Here is a 26056-nt window from a genome sequence, read left to right as displayed (position 1 = left end):
TCTCCTTTAGAGCCTCTACTTGCACCAGCTGCTTCTATTGATACCATACAGCAACGACTCTGTTGACTACTGGAGAGCAGTGAATGTTCTTACTACAAGTTGGGCTTTGGCAGATGAGCAAGCCTGCCTCTAGTAATTTGAGGTATTGCTGCCTCCAGGTGTCCTTTTTGCTCTTCTGCCAAAAATGCTTGTCTGGCAGAGTGAGCAGAAGGGAATGCTTGAGCCTCATCTGCTCCAAATACAGCACGTGGTATCTCAGCTCAGCAAAACTTTCCCCCAACACTTCCTCAGCCTCCTGCACCACTAGAATTACTTTTCAGGCGCTCCAACTCCTGGCTGTGAGAAGAATTTTATTCCCATAGCACGGACTAAGGAGGAAGGTGAGCTTCCATGTGCTTGCAAGCTTTTCTTTCTCTTGCTGCTCTCCTGTGCCCCCTTGGCTGCTGTATCCTTACCCCCTGTCCCAAGCAGATTCTCTTCAGTGAGGCTCTGTGTCTGTCCCAGATGCACTGCTCTCTCACCCACTGCCCACAGCGCACTTTCCTCTCTGGTCCTAGGTAGTTACCAAGGTGGGGACACCTTCCTCCAAGAGCCAGTGCTGATGATTATATATGATCAAGCAAAGCAAATCTGAGTGGCAGAGCCAAACTCTTCCAGGGAACAGAAGAGACATGGGCAAGTGTTCCCTTGCTGCCCCCACTGAGGTGTGTGAGCAGGGAGAGGCAGGGCAAGGAGGGTATGTTTAGATGGGGAAAGTAATATTTGACATCTGTGCCAGATTCACTAGAGTTAATCCCTAAACGCCCTTAAATTATTGCTTGCATAGGAATAGTTTAAAAGTGCATTTTTCTCATGTTTCTCCATTCTGTTACTGATCCAGAGTCAAGAGGCTTGTGGTCAGGATTAAAAATAAGGAGGCTCAGCCTGTGTCTTTTTCAACGTTAATGGCATTTGTGACACATCCTGAGTTATGACTGTAACAGAAGAAAATGTCTTATGACCAGAGTCACTTGGGTGGAGCCCATAGCTAAGCAAAAGCTGAAAAAGAGCCCATCAGTGCTTTCTCTTGATGATTTGAAATTGTAATCTTGTTAGGAAAATTAACCTTAGGAAGGCAACAAGGAATTTCCAGAGGAAGACTGTTGCTAGGCACTTGCATGGTTGGGCAGTAAAATACTGCAGTTTGTAAAAAGCAATTTTCTACTGTTGATTCAATAATTTTTAATAGATGGTACTCTAAATTTCTATGTTATTCGTAACACAGTTGCTGCCTCAGAGCTTTCCTGTTGTTCTCTCTGTATACCTTTGGAGAGCACAGGGTATATCCACACAGACTTCTCCCTACAGACCTGGAATTACACAGCCTGTGCACCTGGACCAGCAGCCACCTCACTGGCACCTTGGCAGGATTCGTCCCAGCATATTTTCCCATTGGCTCTGGGCTGATGCAAAGTGATATCAGCATGATAAAGAAATCATGTGAAAATACTTGCAGATATCCCTCAGGGGTATTCCCAGCAGCTGCTCTGCTGATTGAGGAATACTGGGGGACATGAGGAAATTCTAACTGCCCACCTGGACGAGCTGCATCACATCTCCCACACACTCCTGCTGTGCCCTTTGCCATGCCAGGTAGGTGGCGGTCCCTGCCTCTGGTGCTTTTACTGTGAAGCTGGAATGTGTTGGCTAAGCTGCAGGAGAACACACACACACACCCCTGCCACTCCCCACCCCCGAATTTAGTGGGTTGTTAAAGGGGGGTGAATTGCATTTTCTCTAAGAGAACCTTACCCCAAGGAGTAAAACAAAAATATGAGAGCTCTTTTTCTTTGCAGCATTAACTTTTCTGGAGCACATTTCTCACTGGTTGTGCTACCATAACACTTAGTTCATAATAAGAAACTTTCAGCCTTCACTGCCTCACTCCATTTGCCATTAAAACTCCCCTAAAAGGCGACAAGCATCTAATTTTCTTCTCAATCCATCTGCGACTTGTATTGGCGCCGTGCTGAGGGCAGCAGGAGCCGAGGGTGCCGGGAACACTCGGCAATACCCAGAACCTGGAGCTTGTGTTTAAGCCACAGCTCCCTGCCAGCTGGAGACACATTTAACATTCCCTGCATGACTTCAGCAGTTCAGCCACTTTCCCACATTCCACAGCTGGCCTCCCACCACCGCTCAGCCTGCAAGCACACACCACACCAGGGTCATATTCTTGCCATTAATTCTCAAGTACAACTTGCTAGTGAAAGCACTGGAGAGTTCTGTTTAAAATGTGATGGCACCGTAAGACCTGCATGTCCTGGCTACATATAAAGAAGTACTTTCTCTATGCTCTTCAGCTCTTCTGTGTTTTATAAAAGCTCTGCATATCTTGGGAACCACAAAATGGTTGGGTGGCAACCCTGTAAAGTCCCAGAACAAATCCCTACTACTATGAGTAATCCCAGTGCTGTATAATAGGACACATAAAGTCCTTCAGGACTGCATCCACAGAGGTTTATTAACTCCATTGTTAATAGTTAATAGTTAATTAACTAGTAGTTCTCTTTTCTGACTGTAAATTCATGTTGCTTCACATGTATACCACATCCATTTTTGTCATTGGGCAGAAGTTAAAAAAAGGAAGCATGAAGTCTGGAGACGTCAATTTTTAATACCATAATTAGCTTGATGGATTACAGTGATTTGTAATTTTTTAATGTCTACAAATTGAACTGGCTTGTGCCTTTTTGTCATGCTTCTTGTGTAATGAAAACATCAACAATAATTTTCAGAAAGAATTGAAGAAATCTAAATTCAGTAAATTTCAGTAACAATTCAACAGCAACATTCCAGCAATTTGTACTTAGAATTTATCTTAGAAGAAAACCCCAAACTATTCAAACAATTTAAAGGTTAAGCATCATGATTTTATGGGGATTACTAGAAGCGAAGCCTATTGTATGATTTGTATCTGGATTCCTCATTTATCTATTACCAATCACATCAGTGGTTAGGGACTGAGCAAATAAAGAATACTTGCACAAAATTAAACCTGCACATCTGGGTGTGCTGGGCAGAAAGGTCTACAGGTTCATGTTAGTTTTCCCTGGAAACAATGAATAAGTGAACATATATCACTGAATTTCTGGGTGCAACACAGGACTATTAATTCCACTGAAATAATGATTTGCGTAGCTGACATGATATTTGCATGAATGTACAGCAACTGAATGTATGGATCTAATGAGATAATCACAACAGTTGTGAAACTGGACAGGGAACAGTGCAATGCTTGGGCATTTCTCATGTATCATTTTAGGCCTGTTTTGGTACATAAATAGGACCTCATCATTCTGTAGCACCTTAAAGCAACATGAGTTAGATCCAGAAAATTACCAGAAGATGTATTTTATTTCTATTCTAATTTTTAATATTTATTTTAATACTTATTTTACTAATATTTGAGTGAATGCCTTAAAAAATTAATCCAGTCATATTATCATTGAAGTATAAAGATTTTTGGCCCATGTTTTGAAACATCAGGTAACATCCTCTCACTTATTTTAAAAAGCTAAGTCACTGTTAAAAGACGAGTAATATTCAAATAAGATGGTAGCTTCCTCTTAAAATAATAAAAAATCAGAGAAGCATATTTTATATAAATTATTTTCTATAAACTAGTACTGAGCAAAGCCCCAGTTTATGAGTTAACATGACAAATGTAATACACTCTGGCTGTAGTTAATACAAATTTATCATGGAAGCAGTGGCAACCCTTGATCTGCACCAGGACTGGTGACACCAGTACACAGAGGGAGCAGCTACAAATGCATGCCATTATTAGAAGAAAATAATGTCCTGCCAGCAACAAGAAGGTAGATTTATATTGGCAAACATTAAAATTTTATTAAGGCAGAATTCTTTACAGCCACAAGACATGCTGTGTAGCATTATATTCTTAAAGGAAATGTGATAGCTGCAATTGAAAGTGAACTCTAACAGCTTTTGGAGTTTTTCCCCTCTCCATTAGCTGAGCATAAGCCCATCCAAGTTAATATAGGTGATGTTACCAATAGCAACAAAAATTTCACCAAAGCCCACAGGAAACCTCTCCACAGCACAGTGGACACAGCTTTGACTTTACTGATGTGCAGCAGCCATGTGCCTTTATGTCTGGCTTTCCTTTTGCTATGATTCTTGCACACCTAAGTACCAGCCACTGTCTAAACCCAGGGTGTCCCCACACGGAGTTTGTTTACACCTGCAGGCACAAGGCTGTGTACCAGCAAATGGTGAATTCCTCTCCTGGTCTACCCGGGGGCTGTCCATCAATTTTTGCACCTAGGCCACCAAGATTGCAAAGTCATTTGACTTTGCAAGCCAGGACCTTTCTTTGGCTTCACAGAATAAAAAAAAAGCCATCTAATTTAAAAAGAAAGAACTCATTAGATACTGAAGGAACTTTTTTGTATTAAAAATATGAGGGAAAGGTACTGGCAACAGCTGGCAATTTAATATTATTACATCTGACAGAAAAGCCTAATTCAAAGGACAGTAATTTAAGAAAATATACTTCAAAGGTAATAAAGTTCCCGTACATTCACTTCTTGATTGGGCTGCTTGGAGGAGAACTTTCCAATGCTGTTAGCAAACATGCCACAGGATTGCTAATGAAATTTTTTATCTACTTCTCCCACAAGAGCCCATGTACTACTCCTAAATTCTGATTTTTAAAGCAATAATACTGGCATGTCAGTGTTCTCCAGCTGAGTATTTGTCCAGATAAATGAGAAGCCTTTTTTGAAAACTGAAAGTTATTCACCACTGAGGGATTGAGGGTCTTGACAACATAAAATTATTATTTTCCCTCTTATTATCAGCTCTAGTATAGAGTAGAATATAATTATTCTATCCCAACTGTAATAAACTGCAATTTCAGACAGGAGTGTGAGTAATTTTTGCTCAATGAGCAGTAAAAACAGCTCAGTGAAAGTGAAAAGGATGGATAGGTTAAACACCTTAATTTCAAGTCTGCAAATAACACAAAAACCTGTTTTCATCTCTGATGAGTGAGTGTTGTGATTATCTGAAATTGCACAGGATTAGTACTATTCCAACAGAATGCAAAGGTCAAGAGGTGTTGATTAAGAAAAGGGATTTTTGAAAGAAAACATTATCTATTTGAAACAAATGCAGGCTCCTGCACCTGGAGAGAAATAACCCCAGCACAGGCTGGGAGCCAACCTGCTGGGAAGCTGCTCTGGGGAGCAGGACCTGGGGATCCTGGTGGACAAGAAGCTGTCCCTGAGGCAGCAGTGCCCTTGTGGCCAAGAAAGCCAATGGGATCCTGGGCTGCTTTGGGAAGAGCATTGCCAGCAGGTCAGAGGAGCTGATCCTGATCCTGCCCCCCTGCTCAGCCCTGGTGAGGCACATATGGAGTGCTGTGTCCACTTCTGGGCTTACCAGGAAAAGAGACATGGAGCTCCTGGGGCAGGTCCAGCAGAGGACTATGAAGATAATTAAAGGGCTGGAGCATCTCTCTTAGGAGGAACAGCTGGGGGAGCTGGGCCTGTTCAGCTTCCAGAAGAGACAACTGAGAGGGGACCTAATCAGTGTCTGCCAGTGTCTGAAGAGAGGGTGACAAGAGGTTGGCCCAGGCCCTGCTCAGGGGCACCAACCAAGGACAAAAGGCAAAGGGCAGACAGAAACTGATGCACAGGAGGTTCCACTTGAACACGAGGAAGAACTTTACTGTGCAGTGACTGAGCACTGGAACAGGTTGCCCAGAGAGACTGTGGAGTGTCTCTCCCTAGAGATATTGCAGAACTGCGTGGATACAATCCTGTGCCATGTGGGATGATCCCACTTAATTTGGGAGGTTGGACCAAATGACCTACTCTGGTCCCTTCCAAACTGACCCATTCTGTGATTCCGTGATTTATGTTTAAAATATATTTGTAAGCTTTGAACTGTTCTCTTCTGGATGTGGATGAATATTTTTCATATACCATACAATTAGTGTCCATTTTTCTGTAGTGTCATTAACTGCAAACAATCTCATTAATTGTTGTACAATTAAGTCAACAACTTACATTACTTACTGTACATTTAAATTCATATCCTACTTTACCTTCCATTTTTACACACATCCATTAATATGAAGTTTTTCATTAAAAATGTTCGTTTGTGTATAGTCTCTACATAAAAATAAACAGCTTAATAGGAACTCAGGGTGGCCAGTTAATGAAAAACTGAAAAAATAACTTTAGTTGCAAGCAATACAAGAACTATTATGATGTATATGCATGCAAAAGTATCCAAAATAATTTATTTTGAAATAAAAAATTAAAGACAACTAGAAGAAATATAAAATATTACTGGCGATTCTGGAAAATCCTAGTGTTATAATGTGAAACACAAGTATTTCTGGGACTAATGATATGCTGAACTGCAGTTACAAATCACTTTCAAAGTCGACCAACTGGCTTGTTGCTGTGGCTCCCCTTTATTCCTTCAGTAATTTGTATTTGCCTTTCATGGGTTACTACACCAAACCAAGGATGAGTACATGGATGCTTATTAGTCACAAAAATAAGGGTGCCCAAACCAATCAGAATTAATTTTGCAATATGTTAAATAACCATTAGTCCATACTTACAACTCCCAAATTCAGATATACGTTCACGTGTCCAAAATTAATTCAGGTTTTGCTATACCCTCCCCATTATTTTGTATATATAATTTACTCCTTAAGCTGTACAGGTGAAAATGCAGTCATGCCCCTTGATGCACTCAGCCACCATGGGATTGAATTACTCGTCAATGTTCTCTCCTCTTGTTTACGTTGTAAGTTCCAAGAATTACTATCATATGAGTACAATGGAGGTCTTTTTAGCAGTATGCTGACATGAAAGAAAAGTTCAGCTATGTTGTTTAATTGTGTATACACTAGTGCTAGGCAACTCTCCAAACCTTACTGTAAACATTGTTTAAGGTTCATCCAGATCAGCACGATAATGAGGCTCGTGCTTTTTAGGCTTAGCTTTTAGTGACAGTTACTTTTCTTTATAGCTTTATATTTACCTTCTCTGAAACACAGTTAGAGACATCATACCAGGCTGACCTTTTTCTTTTACAGATTGATAGGTTGTCCTCTAAAGCCCTTGCCTAATATTCTGTTTACATCATGTTGTTTCCCTGGGTGGAGAACTGATCTATTGTCTTTTGTCAGTTTGTCTGCAGAACATATTCATCACTGCCTAACAAATGGAAATACTAGATTAGTCAGCAAAAAAGTGCATATTCAACAAATGTGGTGTTAAAGACTTTAAGGGAGCAAAAAATACTTAGAAGTTCCACGAAATGTATGGTTACTCTGAAAATATCATTCATGTTCTAACAAGTATGTATGCACATAATAATGTAAAACTGGCACCATTAGCTCTAATGTATAATCATTATTAAGTTATTTTTGTTAATGTAAAGACATCTTCAACTACAAAAATACACATCTGAGACCTAAAATACAGGACATGTGCTTCTTCAGTGGTGAGTTGTTCGAAGTGCAGACTGAGTGTGTGTAGGCAGACAATTATGAGACAAAGAACACTGCATTCCTAAACTTCAGTTTAATTTAAGAAGGAAGTTCATTTATTACTGAAAGAAAACAATTTACAGTGTTCCAAGTTTCTATTATATAAGTGCTGCTGCATTTTAGTTTTTGTAAATGGCTTTTATTTTGCAACACAACAGAAAAATCAGTATAGTATTTATCCAACCCCAATTATATATTTCTAAAAATTTACACCAAGTACAGCACATCAACATTTTAATCTATGTGCTTGTCAGAATCTAATCAATTCAGAGCTCTGGTAAAGACAGGCAAAATACTTTGGATTTGATCTGCAAAGATAGAACTTCAGATTTTTAATCATATGAATATTCTTAACTACATTAATAATTTCCAAATGCTGTTTTCATGATTAAGCATTTTACGAATTGTGATGCAGAGCTGAAGGTTGTTAAAACTGACAGAAATAAAGTATTAGCAAAAAATACCATCTCTGTTGCAGCTGAGATGTATATATAGGTCTTCTGTCAATGAGATTAATGTGCTGCATTGCTCTTTATCAGGTCTGCGATGAGCCTGACATTATCTCTGAACATTGCAGATCTCCCTAATAGTACCCATTAGTCACAGGATATTGAACTCACTGAATGCAACAAAGTTTTAAAAAAGTAATAATCTACCTTAAACCCAAGGATTATCACACAAAGCACTTTGACTATCCCTTTTGCTTATCCCTAAGGGCACTTTGTGCCCTGGGTTTCCCTGAGGCACGAAAGTCTCCTGAGCCCTCACACTGTGCATGGATGCCCAGCCTGTGTGCAGGGCTGCCAGCCTGCTCCAAGGGGACAGTGGGGAAGGAACAATGAACTGCATCAATTGGCAAGTACCTTCCGTGTGCCACACCCAGCTTCCTGCCAGAGACAGCCCTGGGCTCACAGGAACACAACATCAAACAAAAGAACAAATATAAGAAAATCTGCTTCTCCTTTACTATGCATTTCATTTCAAACAAACATTCTGCTTTCTGAAGGTTTGGCTGGATCCTCAGCAATTTCTTAGATCGCTCAAAGGCAACAGAGAAAGGTCTCCCCAACTATGAGAGCTGTTTAGCCAAAATCACAACCAACACCTTCCCTGGCACAACAACACTCTGGGAAGGCAGGAGTATCATGGGAAGAAAACGAGGTAGAAGGGGTCCAACACCCCTCATTAAATCTGTCCAGTGTGGGGCTTCAGCTTGTACTGGGAATGGATTCAGAAGAGTGAGCAGAGTTGACAGTACAGAAAGAGCATCCACTTGAGGATGAAACAGCTCCCTTGTACCTGCAAGGGTCTGGGTCACTGTGAGAATGAAAAGCCAGCAAATTATTGTACATCTTAGATGCAACAAAGTTCTCCAATATATTTTTTGTTCTCAGTAACCTTTTTTTTAAAAAGACCACTGACAGTGCCTTGGTGAATGCTTCTGTGCAGATGCCAGTAAGATTTTAGGGATATTTGTTCCCTCCTCACTGGAACAAGTTGGTATGTTTAGAAATTAATTGCCTAAAATCAGAAATTCCACACTTAATTGGAATGAAAAAAGAAAATAAGAATGTAAAAAGAAATTAAAAGTAGATAGTTCAGGAGTCAAACATAAAACTCTAATAAATTAACTCAAGGAAAAACTATTTTTTTCTTAAAGAATTATTAATAAAATCCAATAAGGACCAGGAACTACAAACATATTTAAATGCTCTGTATATTTATGCTCTGATGCATCTCTGGAAAAAGAAAACATAGATTGTTTACCCAGCATAATGCTCTCTTTAACTAGAAAAATATTTAATTTCAAGTATTCCTAATGTGTAACTTGATTCTCAGTTCTTAGCTACATATCAGTCATGGGATACATTCCATAGTTATGAAGTACTACCTTGAGAGATTTCATGCTTCCAAGAACACGGCCAATTTCTGCCCTGGGATGCAAATGTACAATTCTCTTTGAAGTCTCTAAGAGTCACAAAAGTAGAACATGCAGCACACTGCAACTGAGTTTTTTCTGTATTTAGTGTCAAATTCTACTCAGCATTACTTATTTAACTCCACTCCCCTCTAATTTTAATTGGAGGGCTACAACTGAGCAGAGCTGGTCTCCCATGCCAACACTTACTGTAATTAAATTAAATATATCTATATATGCATCATAGTAAATGTGGCTTTTTTATAAAACTAAGCAACTTCATATTCATTCCTCTGCATAATATAACTTTTTACTTCTAAAACTCTTGGTATTTAATTAAATGTGTTAATATAGTTATGATATACTCATGTAATTACTTGTGTTTTGCACTACTGCACAACCTAGAAACCTTTTAATTTAAATTTAAATCCAAGATACCTGTGAAATTTCGGTACTTATAATTCTCAAGAAAAGAGACATCAAAAAGAATGCAGAGAAATCTCACCTGCGTTCTGCCAAGTGCTCTGCAGCCCAGTCCCAAATACTGCAGGCAGGCAAAATGCTCGCTTAGTGAAGTGAATAAATATTCATTGTGCATTTATTTACTTCTGCTATTGCTGGATTTAGTAATATAATTAAAACTATTAAAATCATTAATCAGAAGACAATATAGTTAATAGAGTTTTAGGTGACACAAGTTTAACACACTGAGTCAAGTTAATTAAGTCTTGTCTACATTTGGAAAATTACCAGAACTACTCTGAAATAACCCTGGATAGGGATGTGTAGATACATGAACATCTATATGGGAATTTAATATGCTCAATAATTTCAGAAAACATTTCCTTATAAATTGCATTATCTTTTTAAGTGCAGACAAGCTCTAAATCTTGTTAGCATCAGTATTCTGCACTGTTGACAGCTTTTACTCTCTAACACTCCAGCATGTTTACTTCAGTATCATCAAACCTTTAAGGCTTCGTCCTGGAAAGAAGCAGGCACAGAAACCTCGTGCATCCATTAACAGATTTAAATTTAACAACATCTACAAGTAACGCTGTGACAAGGCAATCACCTTGCAGAAGAAGAATTCCTTTTCTTGTTTAGCTGGCTTTGAAAGTGGATTAAGTTGTTTTGGACAATTGGCACTAATTTTTTCAGGAAGAAAGCTCTGTCCCCTTGAAACTATTTGGGGACAGGTTTTCCAGAATACCTGACAAATCCTCACACCTGGCCTTCCACCAGGGCTAATGCTGTGCCCAGGGCTGGCACAGCAGTCACCGCTCAAGGATCCCTGCTGTCAGAATCAAGGAACTAGATGCCAAATGTCATTCTCGGGGGATGATGTCACACAAGACAGATGCAGGATGAAACTATATGCTGCAAAACTCTGAGATTTTATAATTTTTGAGTGTTAACATCGCCAATATAACCTGTGATTAAAAAAAAAAAAAAAAAAAAATAGCGTCCAAAACAAAGAAAATCAAAAGCTACAGAACAGAGTTATTAAACCTGAACAAAATAAAAAGGATCTTCTCTTGCTTGGATGTAGTTATAGTTGTAGGACAAAGTGCAAAATCACTCTAAATTATTTGCAACTCCCCATAAAACGAAAGCCCTTTTGTAGGCTGTGTTACTCCACAAGGATAGACTGTGACATAAAACAAAAACTCAGTGTGCCACTCCTTTGGAGTGTCATGATCTCCACCACCACCAAAGGCCATAACACATATTAATTCTAGTCACTTCACATAAAATGAATTAAAATATACAGATCATTCTATTTCAGTTATAGAAACTACAAATGCTATTCTGCAGTGATGACTTGAGCACTTCTAACGCCCTTGGTCCGCTTTTTCCTCCAAGTGATCTTAATTTAAACACAAACCCACCTCTCTGCTCACTAAAGCAGCCTAGAATGCTATTTCTAGTCCAATCAGGGATTTCCTCAGCTGCAGTGATGGACCTCAGCCTTGAGCTGACTGACACATGACCAGAGCAGGATGTTTGGATACATAAGGGTTCTGGCATAGTACAAACAGCATAAATGAGCAGTAAAAACTTACATGCCAGAAAGTATGTCTCTCTATTCATGAAGTCTAAAGAGAAACTAATATGTTGCTGTAAATTGTGAGTTTCACTCTGACTGATAAATTGCATAATTTCAACTGAGCTCTATTCTCCATGCATACTCTTCTGATCTCTTATATTGAGATGAGAGCCTTTTAGGTTTCTTTTTTGTTTAGCCACTTCTGCTAGCAGCAGTGATATCCTATCTGCTTAGTGGATACTAACTCCATTTAGTCTTTGCTATACTGTATATTTTCTTGGATTCAGATTCATGCCATGCCTATCAGGATAAGAAAATTAATGAGCATATAAAATATCAAAAAGAATTGCAACACCACCACATCACTTGAGAGAGTGTTCAGGAAGTTCTTGTATTTACTCTAAATTCAGTGTAATAAGAAAACAAATGTATAAACTACAAGAAGTAAAAAGAAACACCAAACTGTTCAGTTCTGAAAAGTTTACCTCTGTAACTTTATATCCACTATCACATCAGGACTGCAGCAGATAAGGGGCAAAGGTAACTGACACATTTGCCCCAGGAGCACCTTTTGTCCTCTCACAGTCTGTATAAAACAAGGCCTTACCCAGAGGTCTTGTCTGTCTGTTCCCTCCAAAATCATCCTTTGTTTTTGTAACAGCAACCTTTTATTCTTGCTGAACTTTAGCAGTCCCCAAACTGAGTTCTTGCAGAATACTGCCTTCAATCTCCTTTTGTTGGAGATGCAACTCCCTATGGATGGCCTGGCAGCTGGAGGTGCCTTCTTGTGCCATGCTCTGGCAAACGTGCCACAGCCTCTCCACTGAATTTGGCTTCTGCCCTTCTCTGCTCTTTTTCACTTATTCTTTTCCCTTATCTGTTCTCTGCAGCAATTTTCCTCTTTCAAAATTAATTTTCCTTACATTTTCCCTCCATTTGACTTTGTACTTTCCAGCTACTTTTTCCTCTTTTCCCATCTCAAATGACAACACAAGGCTCAAGAGACAGGTCTACAGTCAGCTTTCCAGTGCCTGTGTAAGCACCTCCAGAGACAAGCTCAGTGCTGGGGGCAGAGAAGCAAACTGGAACAGTCCCACGGAACCACCTCTCTCCAGAGCAGGCTCTGGGCCTCAATGTGGCAGCAAGGACTGACAGTGAGTAGTTCGAAAGGTCACTTCCATGAGGCCAACACTAAATAAAACCACAGAACCCAGACTGCTTCTCTGCTGTTATCTCTCTCAGTGGCATTCTGAGACATGATTTCCTCTCCTCTTTTCCAGATGTTATTCCTACAAGTATAAATTATCAAAAGATTCTCACTAAAACTGTGAAACATTTGTCACTCCCAGACATAGCTCTCAGCTTTCTACTCCCAGAAATCCCAGCTCAGTCTCCCAACATCCTCCAATAATTAGGCAAGCCAGAGTTGCTCAAATCTGTACACAACCCTTAATATTGGTGAGCCTTCTTTCCTTTGTCTCCAAGGCATCCAGAGGCTCCTGAGCTCTGCTTTAAAGCTACAGGCTGTCTGGTATGGTCTGGAGATTTTCCAGATCATTTAAACTGAAAAATGGGGGGCTGCAATACAATAAATATTCAACTTAAGATTATGTTTATTATTTCTTGACATAAAAGGAATATTCTGGTGCATGATTTTCCTAATTTATGGAAAAAGTCACAAACTAGTGCCCATTTTACACATGAATGCCTTCATTACACAGACAAAAACCCAGAGTATTTTATAAATAATACAGGCACACCCATACTTCACTAGCTGCCCAATATCTAAATTACTTGAGGCACAGGCTGTCCTGCAGAGGAGGCACCACATTTTCAAATCTCAAAGAATAACAGTAACTAGTCAATCAAGGAAACTGAACCAACAATTAATATTTTTAACAAGTGGTAGGTAAATCTAAGCTAGTCTACATATCCAACACATTTTAAAAATGCTGTATACAACCACCACCAGAGCACTGGGATGTGCAGCATCCTCCCTGGATGACAACAGCAGCACAGTTTCCATCAATGAGGAGACAGAATACATTTTGGAAGACAGCACTCAGATAAACTCCTACTTTTAAAAGGTGTGCCACAGAAATGCCAGGAGTTCTGCTGTTTGGCATATACACATTTCTAAACTTCATATAAATATCAGTAAAAGAGCAGCCATTTAAACCAACCTTGAGAGAGCTGACTAGAGTGCAAGCATGGAAAATGACCCATTATACTTCATATGAATAAAAAAGATATCTATTATTCATTTAATCATTATTCAATTATTCATCTGACATAGAATTCCACTTTCAATTTTTAAAAGAAAGAAAGGGGCAACAAATATAAAATATGCATAATTGCTTTTCTGCCTCTTCTGGGGGCAACATGGCAAAGTATCTTTTGTCATTCTCCTTCATTTTAACTGTGGTATTTTGCTATTTCTCACAGACAGTAGCACAACTACTCAGCATGAAAGTATTATGTGCTTGGTAACACTTCTCCCTGATCCCAGGCCTCAACTAAATAAAATTCCAAGAATAGCATCTAAAATTCCTGAAACCAAAGACAACTCCAATACACAAATATATCTTCATTTTTTCCTAAAAAAATTTCTATATTTTTGGAAAAATCTGCACTTTTTTTTTTTTTTTAATATTTGGATAGCCCAGTCACCTTCAAGATAAACACTCCAGGATGAAGAAAAAAATAAAGAAGTATTCAACTGGTAACTTCTTTGGTAACAAGATATAATGACTGGCAGTGATAATGCTGCTATCTTTGACTTTCTGGCAATGAAAGTCATCTTAGGGACAGCTTAGTCCAGTGTTGGGCCCCTAAATTTATTCTGGCACCTAACAAGAAACCTTATTTTCAGAATTAATGGACAACTATGATCAGTTCAGTTAGCAGAGTAAAAATGAACTGACATTTGGTGGGTTTTACATGTTTTTCTCATCACCAATCTGGTTGACAACCATAGCTGTGATTTTATTTTTTTTAAGATCTAGTAAAAGCAGCATATTTAAGATTAACTCCAGGATCTGGGAACATGTGAGTTCCTATTATTATACCTGCCATTGAAAATCCCTAGAAAATCTGGGGGAGAGTATATAAAAGACACTGGAAAGAAGTGCTAATAAAAGCAGAGCGAGCTAAAGAAGTTGGGTGGGTGGCTTTGGAAGCCTTTCATGTATCCATAGCTCCTGCAGCTGATGAACTTACTGTAATTTGGAAGAAAAGTCATGTGAAATATAGCAGAACTGTTAGTGAAAAGCAAAAGGAACATGTCAATTCTTGCAATTTTTTCTACTAGAAAGAATACTGCCTTCCTCAGTATTCTGATGTACCTCTGTAAAATGTCTGCTTGGAAAGAGACAAGATTTGGGGGTTAATTATTGTTTTATTTAATTTTTAATCCATGCTCCAGAGAAAAACTTATCAACACATTCAGATTTGATGCAGGAACAAGAAATGTCAGCCTAAAAAAGTAGTTTGGTATGAGAATGTATACAAGTCTGTCACAATTTACAGCATAATTTGGTAGCACTATAATCTTCTGCCAGGAGAAAAATAAATAGACAAACCTAAAGCCTCAAATTTTAAGCAGCTTAAACAAGATATTTGCTAAAATGGGATAAGGGAATTTGCATGATTTATGATTATTGAAATGTCATTTGCATATTTGTATAATGCATGTTCTGTTAAAGAGAAAAAGGGATTTCCTTCTATACCTTTCCTTTCCAAATTCCACAGCACAGCTTACAAGGATGGAGCGTGGAAGGAACAGTAACAGTTTCTGTAGAGCCTCTTATGCTGCTGGATGGCTACCAGGGCCAGCCTTACAGAATCACACACTAGTTTGGGAAGGACACCTGGAGGTCATACAGTCCAACTTCCCTCCGAGAGCAGATGGCTCAGGACCTTGTCCAGTTGAGTTTTCTACCATCCCCGAGAGATTCCAGAACCTCTCTCAATACCTTCAGGTCATGCTTTTGGTGAAAAAAAAAATTCTTCATATCTAATTACAATTTTCTAATGTCCGAACTTGTGTCCCTGTGTTGCATCCTACTGCCTATTCCCCTCTAGGATAAAACTACCAGCTCTGTAGACACGGGGAGGGCAGTGAATGTCATACCTGGACCAAATGGAACACTGCTGGTGTGTTCAACATTTTTACCACAGAGAAGTGCAAAGTTTTGCACCTGTAAAGGAAGAGTCCCTTGAAATGATGTCAGCTGAGAAGTGACTGGCTGAGGAGCAGCTCTGCTGGAACAGACCTGGGGGCTGTGGCACACAGCCAGCCAAGCACAAGCCAGCAGCTTGCTCTGCCGCTCCTGCTGGGCTGCATTCAGAAAGGGAGGTGACTGCCCCCCATTGGAAAGGCTCCATTCAGGATCCCACGTGCAGTTCTGAGCCCCCAGTAAATGGCACTGATAAGCCAGAGCGAGCTCAGTGCAGGACTGTCAAGACAGCTGGGGGCTGGATCACATATTCTGTGAAAAGCTGAAGGAACTGGGTTTGTTCAGGCTGGAGAAATGGAGGCTTTGGTGGGAGTTAATAGCAGCTTTCCTTTTATAGAATGGAAATTTATGAGGAGGTTATCAAGGAGAAGGGCCCAGGTTCTTACAAGTCAATGAGCCTAAGTTGAAAAAGGAGAGGTTCAGACTGGAAATAAGGGGCAAAAAATCACTACAAGAATAGGTAGCATTGAAACAGGTTGTGCTGAGAGGCTCTGCACCTCCATCCTTGGAGACTTTCTAGAACAGACCAAATAATGCTCTAAGCAACCTGGTCTGATCTTCTAGACAAACCTGATTTGAGCACAAGGCTGATTTAGAGAGCTCCTGGTATCCTGTGATCCTATCCCCACGCATCTCCAAGAAGTGTCTGTCTCCACTTTTTCAGTGCATTCTTATTTGATACATTTAGACAGCAATTAGATCTCCCCTTAGCCTTCTCTCCTTAAAATAGCCTGCTCTTCTAAATAAAACCATTTGTAGGAGCTGGGCATAAAACAGGGAAATACCCATATTCATCAAAGAAAGGAAAAAAAAAACTCACCCAAATACAGATGTGGAAAGAGTAGAGAACAGCCTAAATATAAACACTGTGAATACAGTCCAGTAAAAGGCCTGAGCAGTGAGAATAGTAAACTCAGGAAAGAAATTTGGGACTGTGAACAAAGAAACTGCTCCTATGATCCAAGTTTCCTGTGTTCAGGGAAACTGGAGTTTGACTACTCTGTCATTTATTCAAATGCATCACAGAAACTACTACATATAGCTCTTTTCCCAGTGACCTAGGACAATAATAATCTGAGCTTTCGGACAACTGACTGGGTCAAAAGAAGTGAGAGGCACTCTGGAATCTTTGACCCTGATAGGAGCCATGGTTCCCCCTCCAATATGTCCCTATGTATTCTCCTCACTTTCATGAGCAATAGTAAAAGCAAATGGTCACTAACCAGGAAAGCTATCCACAGGAAACCAGAGGGTCGCTGACACGATTCACAAAATTCCAAGTTTGTATCATAAACCCTTCTTTAATGTTTTTTCTAGGAGACAGAATGTTTTAGCTAGTACTTTTCCAAATGAGTCACTAACACCCTTGTCTTAATTCTGCAGCTGCTGCTAATTTGAAGTGCCAGCCTTCTCCCCTCTTTCCCCAGAATGAAATAAAATATCAATGTTGCACTGTGCTGAAAATGGAAAGTTAGATGTAACACTATGCTACAAGGCCTCTGGAAGTTTCATTTACATTTGATTCTTTCTTTCCCCCCAGGCCTATACCTAACTTAAGCCCTCCCAGCAAATTATTTCACACTTACCTCCATAATCATTGGTCCTAAGAATGAAAGATTGACTCAAAAGGTTTTTTAACACTTAGTGCACCAACATCTAACACAATTTAAAACAACAAAAAATAAGATAAGTCATAGAAAAAAAGTGTTAACAGTTATCTGCATTTATGTGTAATCAGCAAATTTATGTGTAATCAGCAGCCCTGCTGGCCAAGGCCCCAGAAAACTTTTTATCCAGAAAAACTCCACAGCCCGACTGCGTGAGACAAAAGCGAGACCCAAGGGGGTGGACTTCTTTTGGAGACAACTTCACCCACAGCCATGCAAATCTCAAACTTCTTAGGTATCTCATTAGTTGCTCCACTGTAAAAAGGTACTGCAGCCGGGGGGTTTGGGCTTAGCTTTCAGCCAGACTGGTTTCTTGATTCAGCTCACTGACCAATCATACAAATGCTAGGGCCAGCACAGGGGGAAGAATGGGTTGCTGGGAGCAATGGGGGAAGACAAGATCGCCCTTTTTGGCTGCTGTGCATAGTTATGTAAAATTAAACTGATTATGTAGCTATGGCCTGAGGGATAGAAGAGGTCACAGATACTACCACAGCCTATAAACTGCTGTGGAAATTGTGTCAGTGTGTGTTGCCAAGAGACAAGCACAGGAATTCACTTCTTAACCTGTTGTAAAACCCACAAAGTGAAGCCTGTTCACTCTACCTCTCTAGAAAACCTGAATACTTCCCTCTCAATGCACAAGACATTTTGTTCCATTTTGTATCAGTAAGCTCTGAATGATTCTGAAGCGTTTCTCCCAGGTCTTACATGAGATTTCAAAACCTTAGCTTTAATATATTTTGAAATGTTTTCATCAAGTCGGAGCAACTGAGACTAAATGTGCTCTTACAATCTCAGACTGTGAACAAGAACATGGTGCTCCAAAAGCTACCATGGAACAAGTGAGCCCAGTATCTGGTTATACCTACCCACGTCCAGCCTCTGACTTCACCAATACTGAGATAACATAATTCAGCTCAGAACTTACTGAAATAACATTTCAATGCAGATCTTGATATTTTCAACTGAGGAAGACTTGGTAGATGCATGAAGTCAGAAAATTATTATCATCTATTTAACCACAGTAGATATGACCTGAATCTGTTTTGTGTCTGTTTTGAATGAAATTAATTAAACTCAAATAGAACAGATTTTTATCAACACGCTTTTCCACCATTTTTCACTTTTTAGCAAAGTAGGAGTTTTTCCAGCAGAAATAGTTGTGAACACTACTTTGCACAGGCCACAAAGTCTATACAATTGAAGAAAACACAAGCACGTAATTTCAGCTAAATCTGAGCATACATCTTCAATGGACTACTTCTCAAACCAAAAGCATAATTTAATGAAAAACAACCTATTTTTTAAAATCATTGTTAATCGCTCTTGATTATGGAAGACTGAAACTGAAATATGTAACTGTACCAAGATATACTTTCCAATTTATTACTACACCTTTGTTCAAACTTCTTTACTACTATCACAATCACATTTCTTTCATTAGGAGTACTGCATTAGTAGCATCAATTACCTTTCCAAGTGATGCATCTACTATCAACATTGATAGCTCAAACTTTGCTACTTGGATTTCAAAGTGGATGAAAAATTGTGTCCAAGGAGTTTTTTTGATGTATGTACTAAAAAGATATATTTCTTAAAGGCATTGTTTTATAGAAAACAATGCTTAACTACTTTGTATTATTCTTCATTGGAAAACATGAATAATTTTGCCTACCTTTTCTCTGTTCTTTCAACATTGAGTGGAAGCTCAGAAGTTTACTAAGGAAATTTCATCCTTGAGACTGAGACCTAGAGACTTATGCTCTAACAAGAAGCAAAGTACTTAGAAGCATGCTCAATTCTGGTCTAAAAGTAATGAGAAAAAAAACCCTACTATCATTATGAAGAGAACCAGCTGAGTTTTGAAAAAAACATACTTTAAAGAACTGTTTTATACAGAGAAAATTAGCTTCTCCCCACACAAACTTATTGCACACCTTTCATGACTGCCTTGGGATCCTGTGCTGAGAGTAAAGCTAGAAAATACACCAGCACAAATCAGACATTGTGTAATTCTGGCTTCTTACAGCTGTTGCCTACCTACTGGTTGTAAACTTCACATTCGCAAACCCAGTGCCTGGAGGGGGTTAACAATCAAAATACAAAAGGAAAACAGCCTTGAATAAATGTCTCAAGACTATTTCAAGTCATGTGTAGGTTTATCACTTTTCTGTTAATATCAGTCCCATAAGACCATCAGATTCAGGATCTGCTCATATGTCTGCAGTAAAGTTACTACAGAATCACAAAGAGGGACCAAGATTTTGTTGACATTTGTTAAATGACGCAAGTCACACAGTATCAAATTAAGCCCCAAGTATGGGGTACTCTAGGGATGAGTTTAGTCTCAAAGTTCTGGAAACTACAAAGCTAATGAGAACCTGTAATTTCCATCATTGATTGAGTGGAGAAAATATTTTTAACTTTGTCATCCGCAAATTCAGCCATATATATGTATATATATATATACACCATCCCTCTCTATGAGGAGGTTGGATTCAGGGAGGAAAGTTGTGGCTATTTAAAAACTTTTTAACAGAATCCCTAGGAAAAAAAATGCAAAATTAACACACCTTATGGATGTCATTGGTGCTTTTTCTTGATTCCAGCCCCAATCACATACTAAGTTGCCCTCCCTAACTTTTGCTCCTCTGATGTGAAGATTGTGACCACCGGGCATTGCAAATCACCTCCAAATTAAGCATGATCAGCATAACCCAATAATAAATCAAGATTCTAGTAAATTTTTCTTATTTGAAATGAAAGGCCAGACTCATGTTGACTTCAATTAAGCCAGTCTTCGAGATAATGGTGGTGTGAAGTGTTTCTACAGTTCATGTTCCTTTAGCAGAATTCTTTAGAGAGTTACAATGATGTACACAAAAATACGTGATATGAACTCTTGCAGAACATTGCATGAACTTTGCTCAACCCATTTCTAGAGAGGCTTTTGAATATACAAACATTATTCCAGCAAGAGTTTCTAGAAATATCTCACAAAGAGCATATTTCATCAAAGGCTACCTGAACCAAACTTTCAAAGTTCAAAGGAGCTATAACTGGGACAAGGATAGAGATGCCCTTCACAAAACAAGCTGGCTGGAAGAATTACATAGAACAATCACCGTGATCAGTGGCAAAAAAGTTACTGGTCTGATGTATGGATGTAAACAGATGTTCTCAGTTTTGGACTGGGATGTTTGGAAGAACAGAAAATGCTCTTTCTAGGTAATACTCTTCATTTCTCTCTATTTTCCATCCTCTGAAATAATTCTATAGAGTCAGAGGGATTATCTTACCACCAAAATGCTCAAGTTTTTATTAAAACTGGTAGATTTTTAAAATTCTTTCCCTTCCACAGTATAGTTCATTTTTGGAAGAAATTCTCTACATAGTTGCACAATAAACCTCCAGCCTGTCTGGAATGAGAGAGAACACACTCAAGAAGCTGAGGAGGACAATGGGATCAGGTAACTGCGTGGAGACAAAAAGCTTGCCTGCAACTAACCTGTGCTTTTATTTCAGTGAATTCCTAAGCTCAGCCAAGAGCTCACAACTAGGGACAATGAACACAACTTCCCAGAATATAAAATGTGCAAATTGCTTCTGTCCAACCTTACAAACATGCATACTCTCCTTTACTGCAAATTTGTCTTTTACTATGTACAGATTTCGCAGTCTTAGTGCATATGGAATAAACCTAACTAAAGTGATCAGAATTAGTAATCATTGATACTGATGAAAATCAGCTCAAAAGCTCCTGAAACTTTTTAAAGGATGACAGACCTGTGCTTGGTGAGGAACGCAGTGCTGAGGTACACATAAGCAGCAAAACAATTAGCAGGTTCTACTTGTTCTGCTTTAGAAGCTGAAGGTTCTACATCAGTCTATTAATTTCATATACTGACACTAAACTGCAGCTTATGCAGTGTCTGCTGATAAGACAATTTCAAGTCTACTTGGTTTAATAATGTTAACTGATTTCCTTCTTACTCTGCCATCAACAGGCTTGGATAAAAATTAAGTGTTCCCATTTTAAAGTTTGCTCTCATCAACCTGAGAACAAGGTTTTGTCATGGCAGAATCTGCCTGCTCACTACAGTTAATATCAATCTACAGTCCTGCCTACAAACCCACACAACTTCTAGAAATACTGGTTCTTCTCAGAGCTGCCAAAGCAGCAGTTTTGCAGCTACCAAATGATAAAGTTCAAAGCCCACTCGAAGATAATTTAGCAAGATTCACAAGACCTCATTAGTTCTAGGTTTTGTTACCCAATAGCATAAAAAATAACTAGAATTCAAGTATCACACAGGTATTATCTACGATTACTAAATGCTTACATTTTAGGTAAGCCATGCTATCTATAGGAGATGTTGCCATCTTCCATGAACCCCGTCTTACACAAAGAACTTTCCTTTATGATACAGAAGCCTACTAGTGGAATTACTCATATTGCCACATTAGTCTCCAAGGGAATACCAGTAATACAGGTAGTTGTCACAATTTAGTTGTAAACTGTTGTGTGCATTGTGACCCTGAATTCCATTCAATATGGAAAAACAAAACATAGACTCACTTTTATTTCTTACTTGACCAAAGCAAACAGACTGTGGCCTAAACATGCCTCTACACATTTCTATTTGTTTATGTGTAGTCTGTCTTGTTAAACGTTAAAATACTTTGCCTGGCACAGCCAGGTTTTACTCCTGGGCAGACAGGCCTTTAAGCACTAGTAGAACACATGAAATATTAATGAAATAATTTTCCAAAAGGCTGAAATACAAAATCTCTCAATTATAAGTAAAGCTTCAAGTACGGAAATTAGATACAACTGAGTTGAAACTTGAAAAGCAATGTTACAGAAATATGGTTAAAGAAAGCACCTAAACCATTAGAAACGTCCATAGAACTTGGAAAATATTTTGATGCTTTCTGACAAGCCATACAATGCTACAATACAGGAACTGTCCTAAAACATACACTCATTAGAAGACACAAAATTTACCAAATATATCAAGCATATAATTCCAGAGTAAAAGCTGTCCTAAAAATGAAGGTTATACAAGCTTCAGCTTATAGCCATTTCAAACTGTTTTCATTGCCATAATGATATTTCATTTTAAGTCTTCTTCCAATGGTAATTTTGTTCTTTTCATTTAAGTCCATGGTTTCACTAATCTCTTTTGATTCTGAGTTTCCCTAAGACTAGAGGAAGGGAGGTGCTGAATCACAGCAAATGTTTATATTTTCTCACAGAATATATCACTGAACCAGCTTGAATACTTCATGAATAAGACTGTGAAGATCATAGCAGTCAAATACAAAATCTGTTTTTTAAAATCTGTAATATATTAATATCAATTTAAATAGTTGACCACATCAACATTTTAACCCAAAGAGCCACTAGGAATGTATGCAATTTATCTAATGAGTATTTTTGAGTGCTCCATCTTCAAGAAATTCCTGTCACTTCCTAGTTATTGATTTGCAGATTATTAGTCAGCAGATTTTCCATCTTTATTTAAATAAGGATAAGATGAGAAGCAGAACTTCTGGTTTAGGAGATTTTCCTACCTCCCCCAGTATAATCATGTACTGTTACCCATTGCTCATTCAGCAAAGGCGATTCACCTCTGTTATCATTTGTGTTTAACAAAACCCAAAGATATCTCCAGAATTACTGAAAGAGTGGACATAGAGTGGACAGTGAGCTGTTTTAGGGCCCAAAGAACAGAACAGCTAAAAACTATGAATTAAATGAATATTTCTACGTGTCCAGAGGGGATCCACAGTGGGAAGATTGCTTATGTTACTGGATTCTGCATACTTGAGTACCAAAACCTACAGTCACTGGTCCCTGTATCTATACCAAGAAGACACCTATTTTTCTTTTATTTCTTTAATAAAATCAAGATCTCTGAAAACAGGAAACTTTCACTGGATCTCAGATATTTCATTTCATGTGTGTAGGTCAAATGGCTCTGTGTTCTCTCTGCTGAAACAGAGCAATGTAATTTGAGGCTGTATAATTTTATAGCAAAGACTGCAAGGCAGTTTGAAGATGTCATTGACTGTAAAACAAATCAATATTAAATTATCTGTACAGGAAACATTTTCAAAAGACAGTCCATCATGTCTTCTCATAGGATCATGGATTTCTAGGATCATTCTTTACTAACTACTATAAGCTATCAGAGTTTATCTCCCTCTTCAATTATTTACAGGTCAAAGCAGCCAAGTGATACTGCTTTATATATATTCCACGTTATGTACTTGATTTGTAACATACAATTGCCACACAAAACCATGAGGGTAAAAGTTTCTGCATAAAGACATTTGTTTCATTTGAGAATGTACATACAGTCTTACAGCTATGTGATGCAAAAGGCTGTCCTTTAGTCATTCCACCTTTCTTTAAAATAATGCATTAAATATATGCATACACATATATATATTAAATATATATGTAAACAGTTACTGCAGTGATTACTCTGCAGCTAAATCTTTAAATGGCTATAGTCTGTCCATCTTTAGCCTGATGTCGATTACACATTTAACAGATTAGTCATTTCAAATCACCCAAAGACCTTCGTCACATTTCTATCAATTTCTGTACATATGAAAGCACATTTCAAAGCCTCCTCATTGCTGCCTTGTAAAATGTCTCATGACTGTCAAATGGAATTTATTTTTCAGCCAAGCAGTCTAAAATACATTTCACAATACAGTAATACAAACACAATAAAAAGAAGAGCCTATCAAGTGTGCAGATAAAGGGAAGGGAATTCTTTCCTGTGATTGCCAAAGAGGCAAGACAGTTCAATGGCAAAAAAAAATAGAAAAATCACAACCAAACCCACACCACGGTAATAACCTCTAAAAAAAGTTCACACATGGAAGCCTCATATGGGTCTGTTTTGATTTGTGAGGAGTGTCACTGGTGGTTGGAAAGGCTTATGCTAAATGTTCCAGACAGCTGATGCAACCACCTCTGCATCTGCCAGTTTGCAGCATGATGCTTCTAGAGCAGTGGGGCTGGCTGCCCTTAAAGACTTGAAGGAGAAAGGGAAAAAGGTGGAGATACTCCACCGCAGGAACCACTAACATCAGTATCCCCATAAACAGCAGCTACCCGTATACATTAATCATCACGACCTGGACCCTCAATGCGTTTTTTAATCCAGTTTGAAAACTGTGAGGTGGCAGCTCACAAAGGTCCAACTCCGCAGACAATGAGTATCCGCCCGAATCCGACAGCTTCCCCAGTGCCCGTATTTAATTGGAATTACGGCCATCTCCATCGCAGCAGTAAGCACGCCCTGCCACCCCCGGGGATGTCACAGCACCCCCGCCGCGGCTGAGGCACGGCCATGGCAGCCCCCGCCGGCCCAACTTGGCTGCTCTGCCCGCGTTCCGGGGGCTGCGCCGGGCGAAGGCAGCGGGAGGGGGGCCCGCAGCGCTCCGCTCTGCGGCGGGGTGGCCGAGGACGTGGTTGGGAAGGAGGAGACACGCCGAGAGCCCCGGGGAAGAGGAGGGACCGACAGCGGGAGGGGAAAGGCGAGAGGGGAGTCAGGTCGGAGGCTGCACGGTCGGGAGCGAGGAGAAGCGGTGGAAGCCCGGCGGGGGCTCCCGGGGCGGCGGCGGGCGGCAGGAAGGGGCTGCCGGCTCTTTCCTGTCTCCGTCCCCCGGTGCAACCTGCCCGCCTCCCCCGGGCCGTGTCCCAGCCGCGGAGCTCCCGCCCGGCCCGGCCCTGTCCGGCCGCCCGGAGCGGGGCCAGCCCCAGACCCGCCGCGCCGCCCGGCGTGCCGGACCCTACCTTCGCCTGCAGATACTGGGGGTAGTAGTAGGTGGTGTACTGGGGGTACATCTGCTGTTTCCACACTTTGCCCATGAAGCTGGAAATGTAGCCTGCAGTGCAGGGATGGGGGGGTACTTTGGGGGGCTCCAGCCGCCTCTCCGTCTCTCTCTCTCCCCCTTCTGCCTCTTCCTCTCCGGCGGCGGCGGCTGCTGCTGCTCCTCGGCCGAGCTCAGACCTTCCTCCACCCAAAAGCCACAGCGGAGCGGAGCGGGGGCAGGCACTCTCGCTCTCTGCCCGGGAGTTCCTGCCAAGTCCCCGCCCGGCCGGGCCGAGCAGCAGCGGCAGCGGAGCGGCGGCGCGGGGAGCGCTCGGGGCCGGCGCGGCGGTGCCAGGCGGCGGGGCAGGGCTGGCGGAGGGGCGGGGGACGGGGGCGAGGGGAGGCGCTTAGCCCCGCTCGGCCCCGGGGCGAGCCCCAGCCGTGGCCCCGCGGCGGGGCAGCCCCGGGGCGGGGGGCGCCGCTCGGGCCGAGGGCCGCTCCAGCGCCGGGGAAAGCTGCGGTGCCCGGCGGGAGCGGAGCGGGGCTTTCACGTTCTGGAGGAGAGGAGGAGGAGGAAGGCTGCAGTGGCCGCATCGCGCACGGCTCGGCTCTGACCTAATTAGCCTGGCTGTGCTTTGTTATCGCCTTCCCTCTTTTGTGCATCCCGCTGCTGAGCAGTGGTGCAGGGCACAAGCTGGAGGGGAAAACTGGGTACAATTTTGGAAAACCAAATTTGGCTTCAGTTCCGCCTGACGGTACAGGG

The 26056-nt window shown here is 40.4% G+C and overlaps 1 protein-coding gene across 2 annotated transcripts in view; it reads right to left on the bottom strand.

Annotated features, from left to right (window-relative positions):
- RBMS1 (RNA binding motif single stranded interacting protein 1) overlaps window positions 1-25798 on the bottom strand; it is a 143101-nt gene extending 117303 nt beyond the window's left edge. Inside the window, exon 1 of one of the 2 annotated variants that reach the window (XM_074548609.1) lies at window positions 25275-25798. In XM_074548609.1, coding sequence (XP_074404710.1) covers window positions 25275-25349 — 75 coding nt within the window. In that variant the 5' untranslated portion in view covers window positions 25350-25798. The remainder of the gene's footprint in view (window positions 1-25274) is intronic. The other variant, XM_074548608.1, reaches the window with a different exon arrangement.
- Between the last annotated feature and the right edge of the window lie 258 nt (window positions 25799-26056).

This window comes from Zonotrichia albicollis, chromosome 10, assembly GCF_047830755.1.
Source record: "Zonotrichia albicollis isolate bZonAlb1 chromosome 10, bZonAlb1.hap1, whole genome shotgun sequence".
Lineage (NCBI taxonomy): Eukaryota > Metazoa > Chordata > Aves > Passeriformes > Passerellidae > Zonotrichia > Zonotrichia albicollis.
The sequence above is the reverse complement of the archived record's forward strand: the minus strand, read 5'-3'. Positions and strand labels throughout refer to the sequence as shown.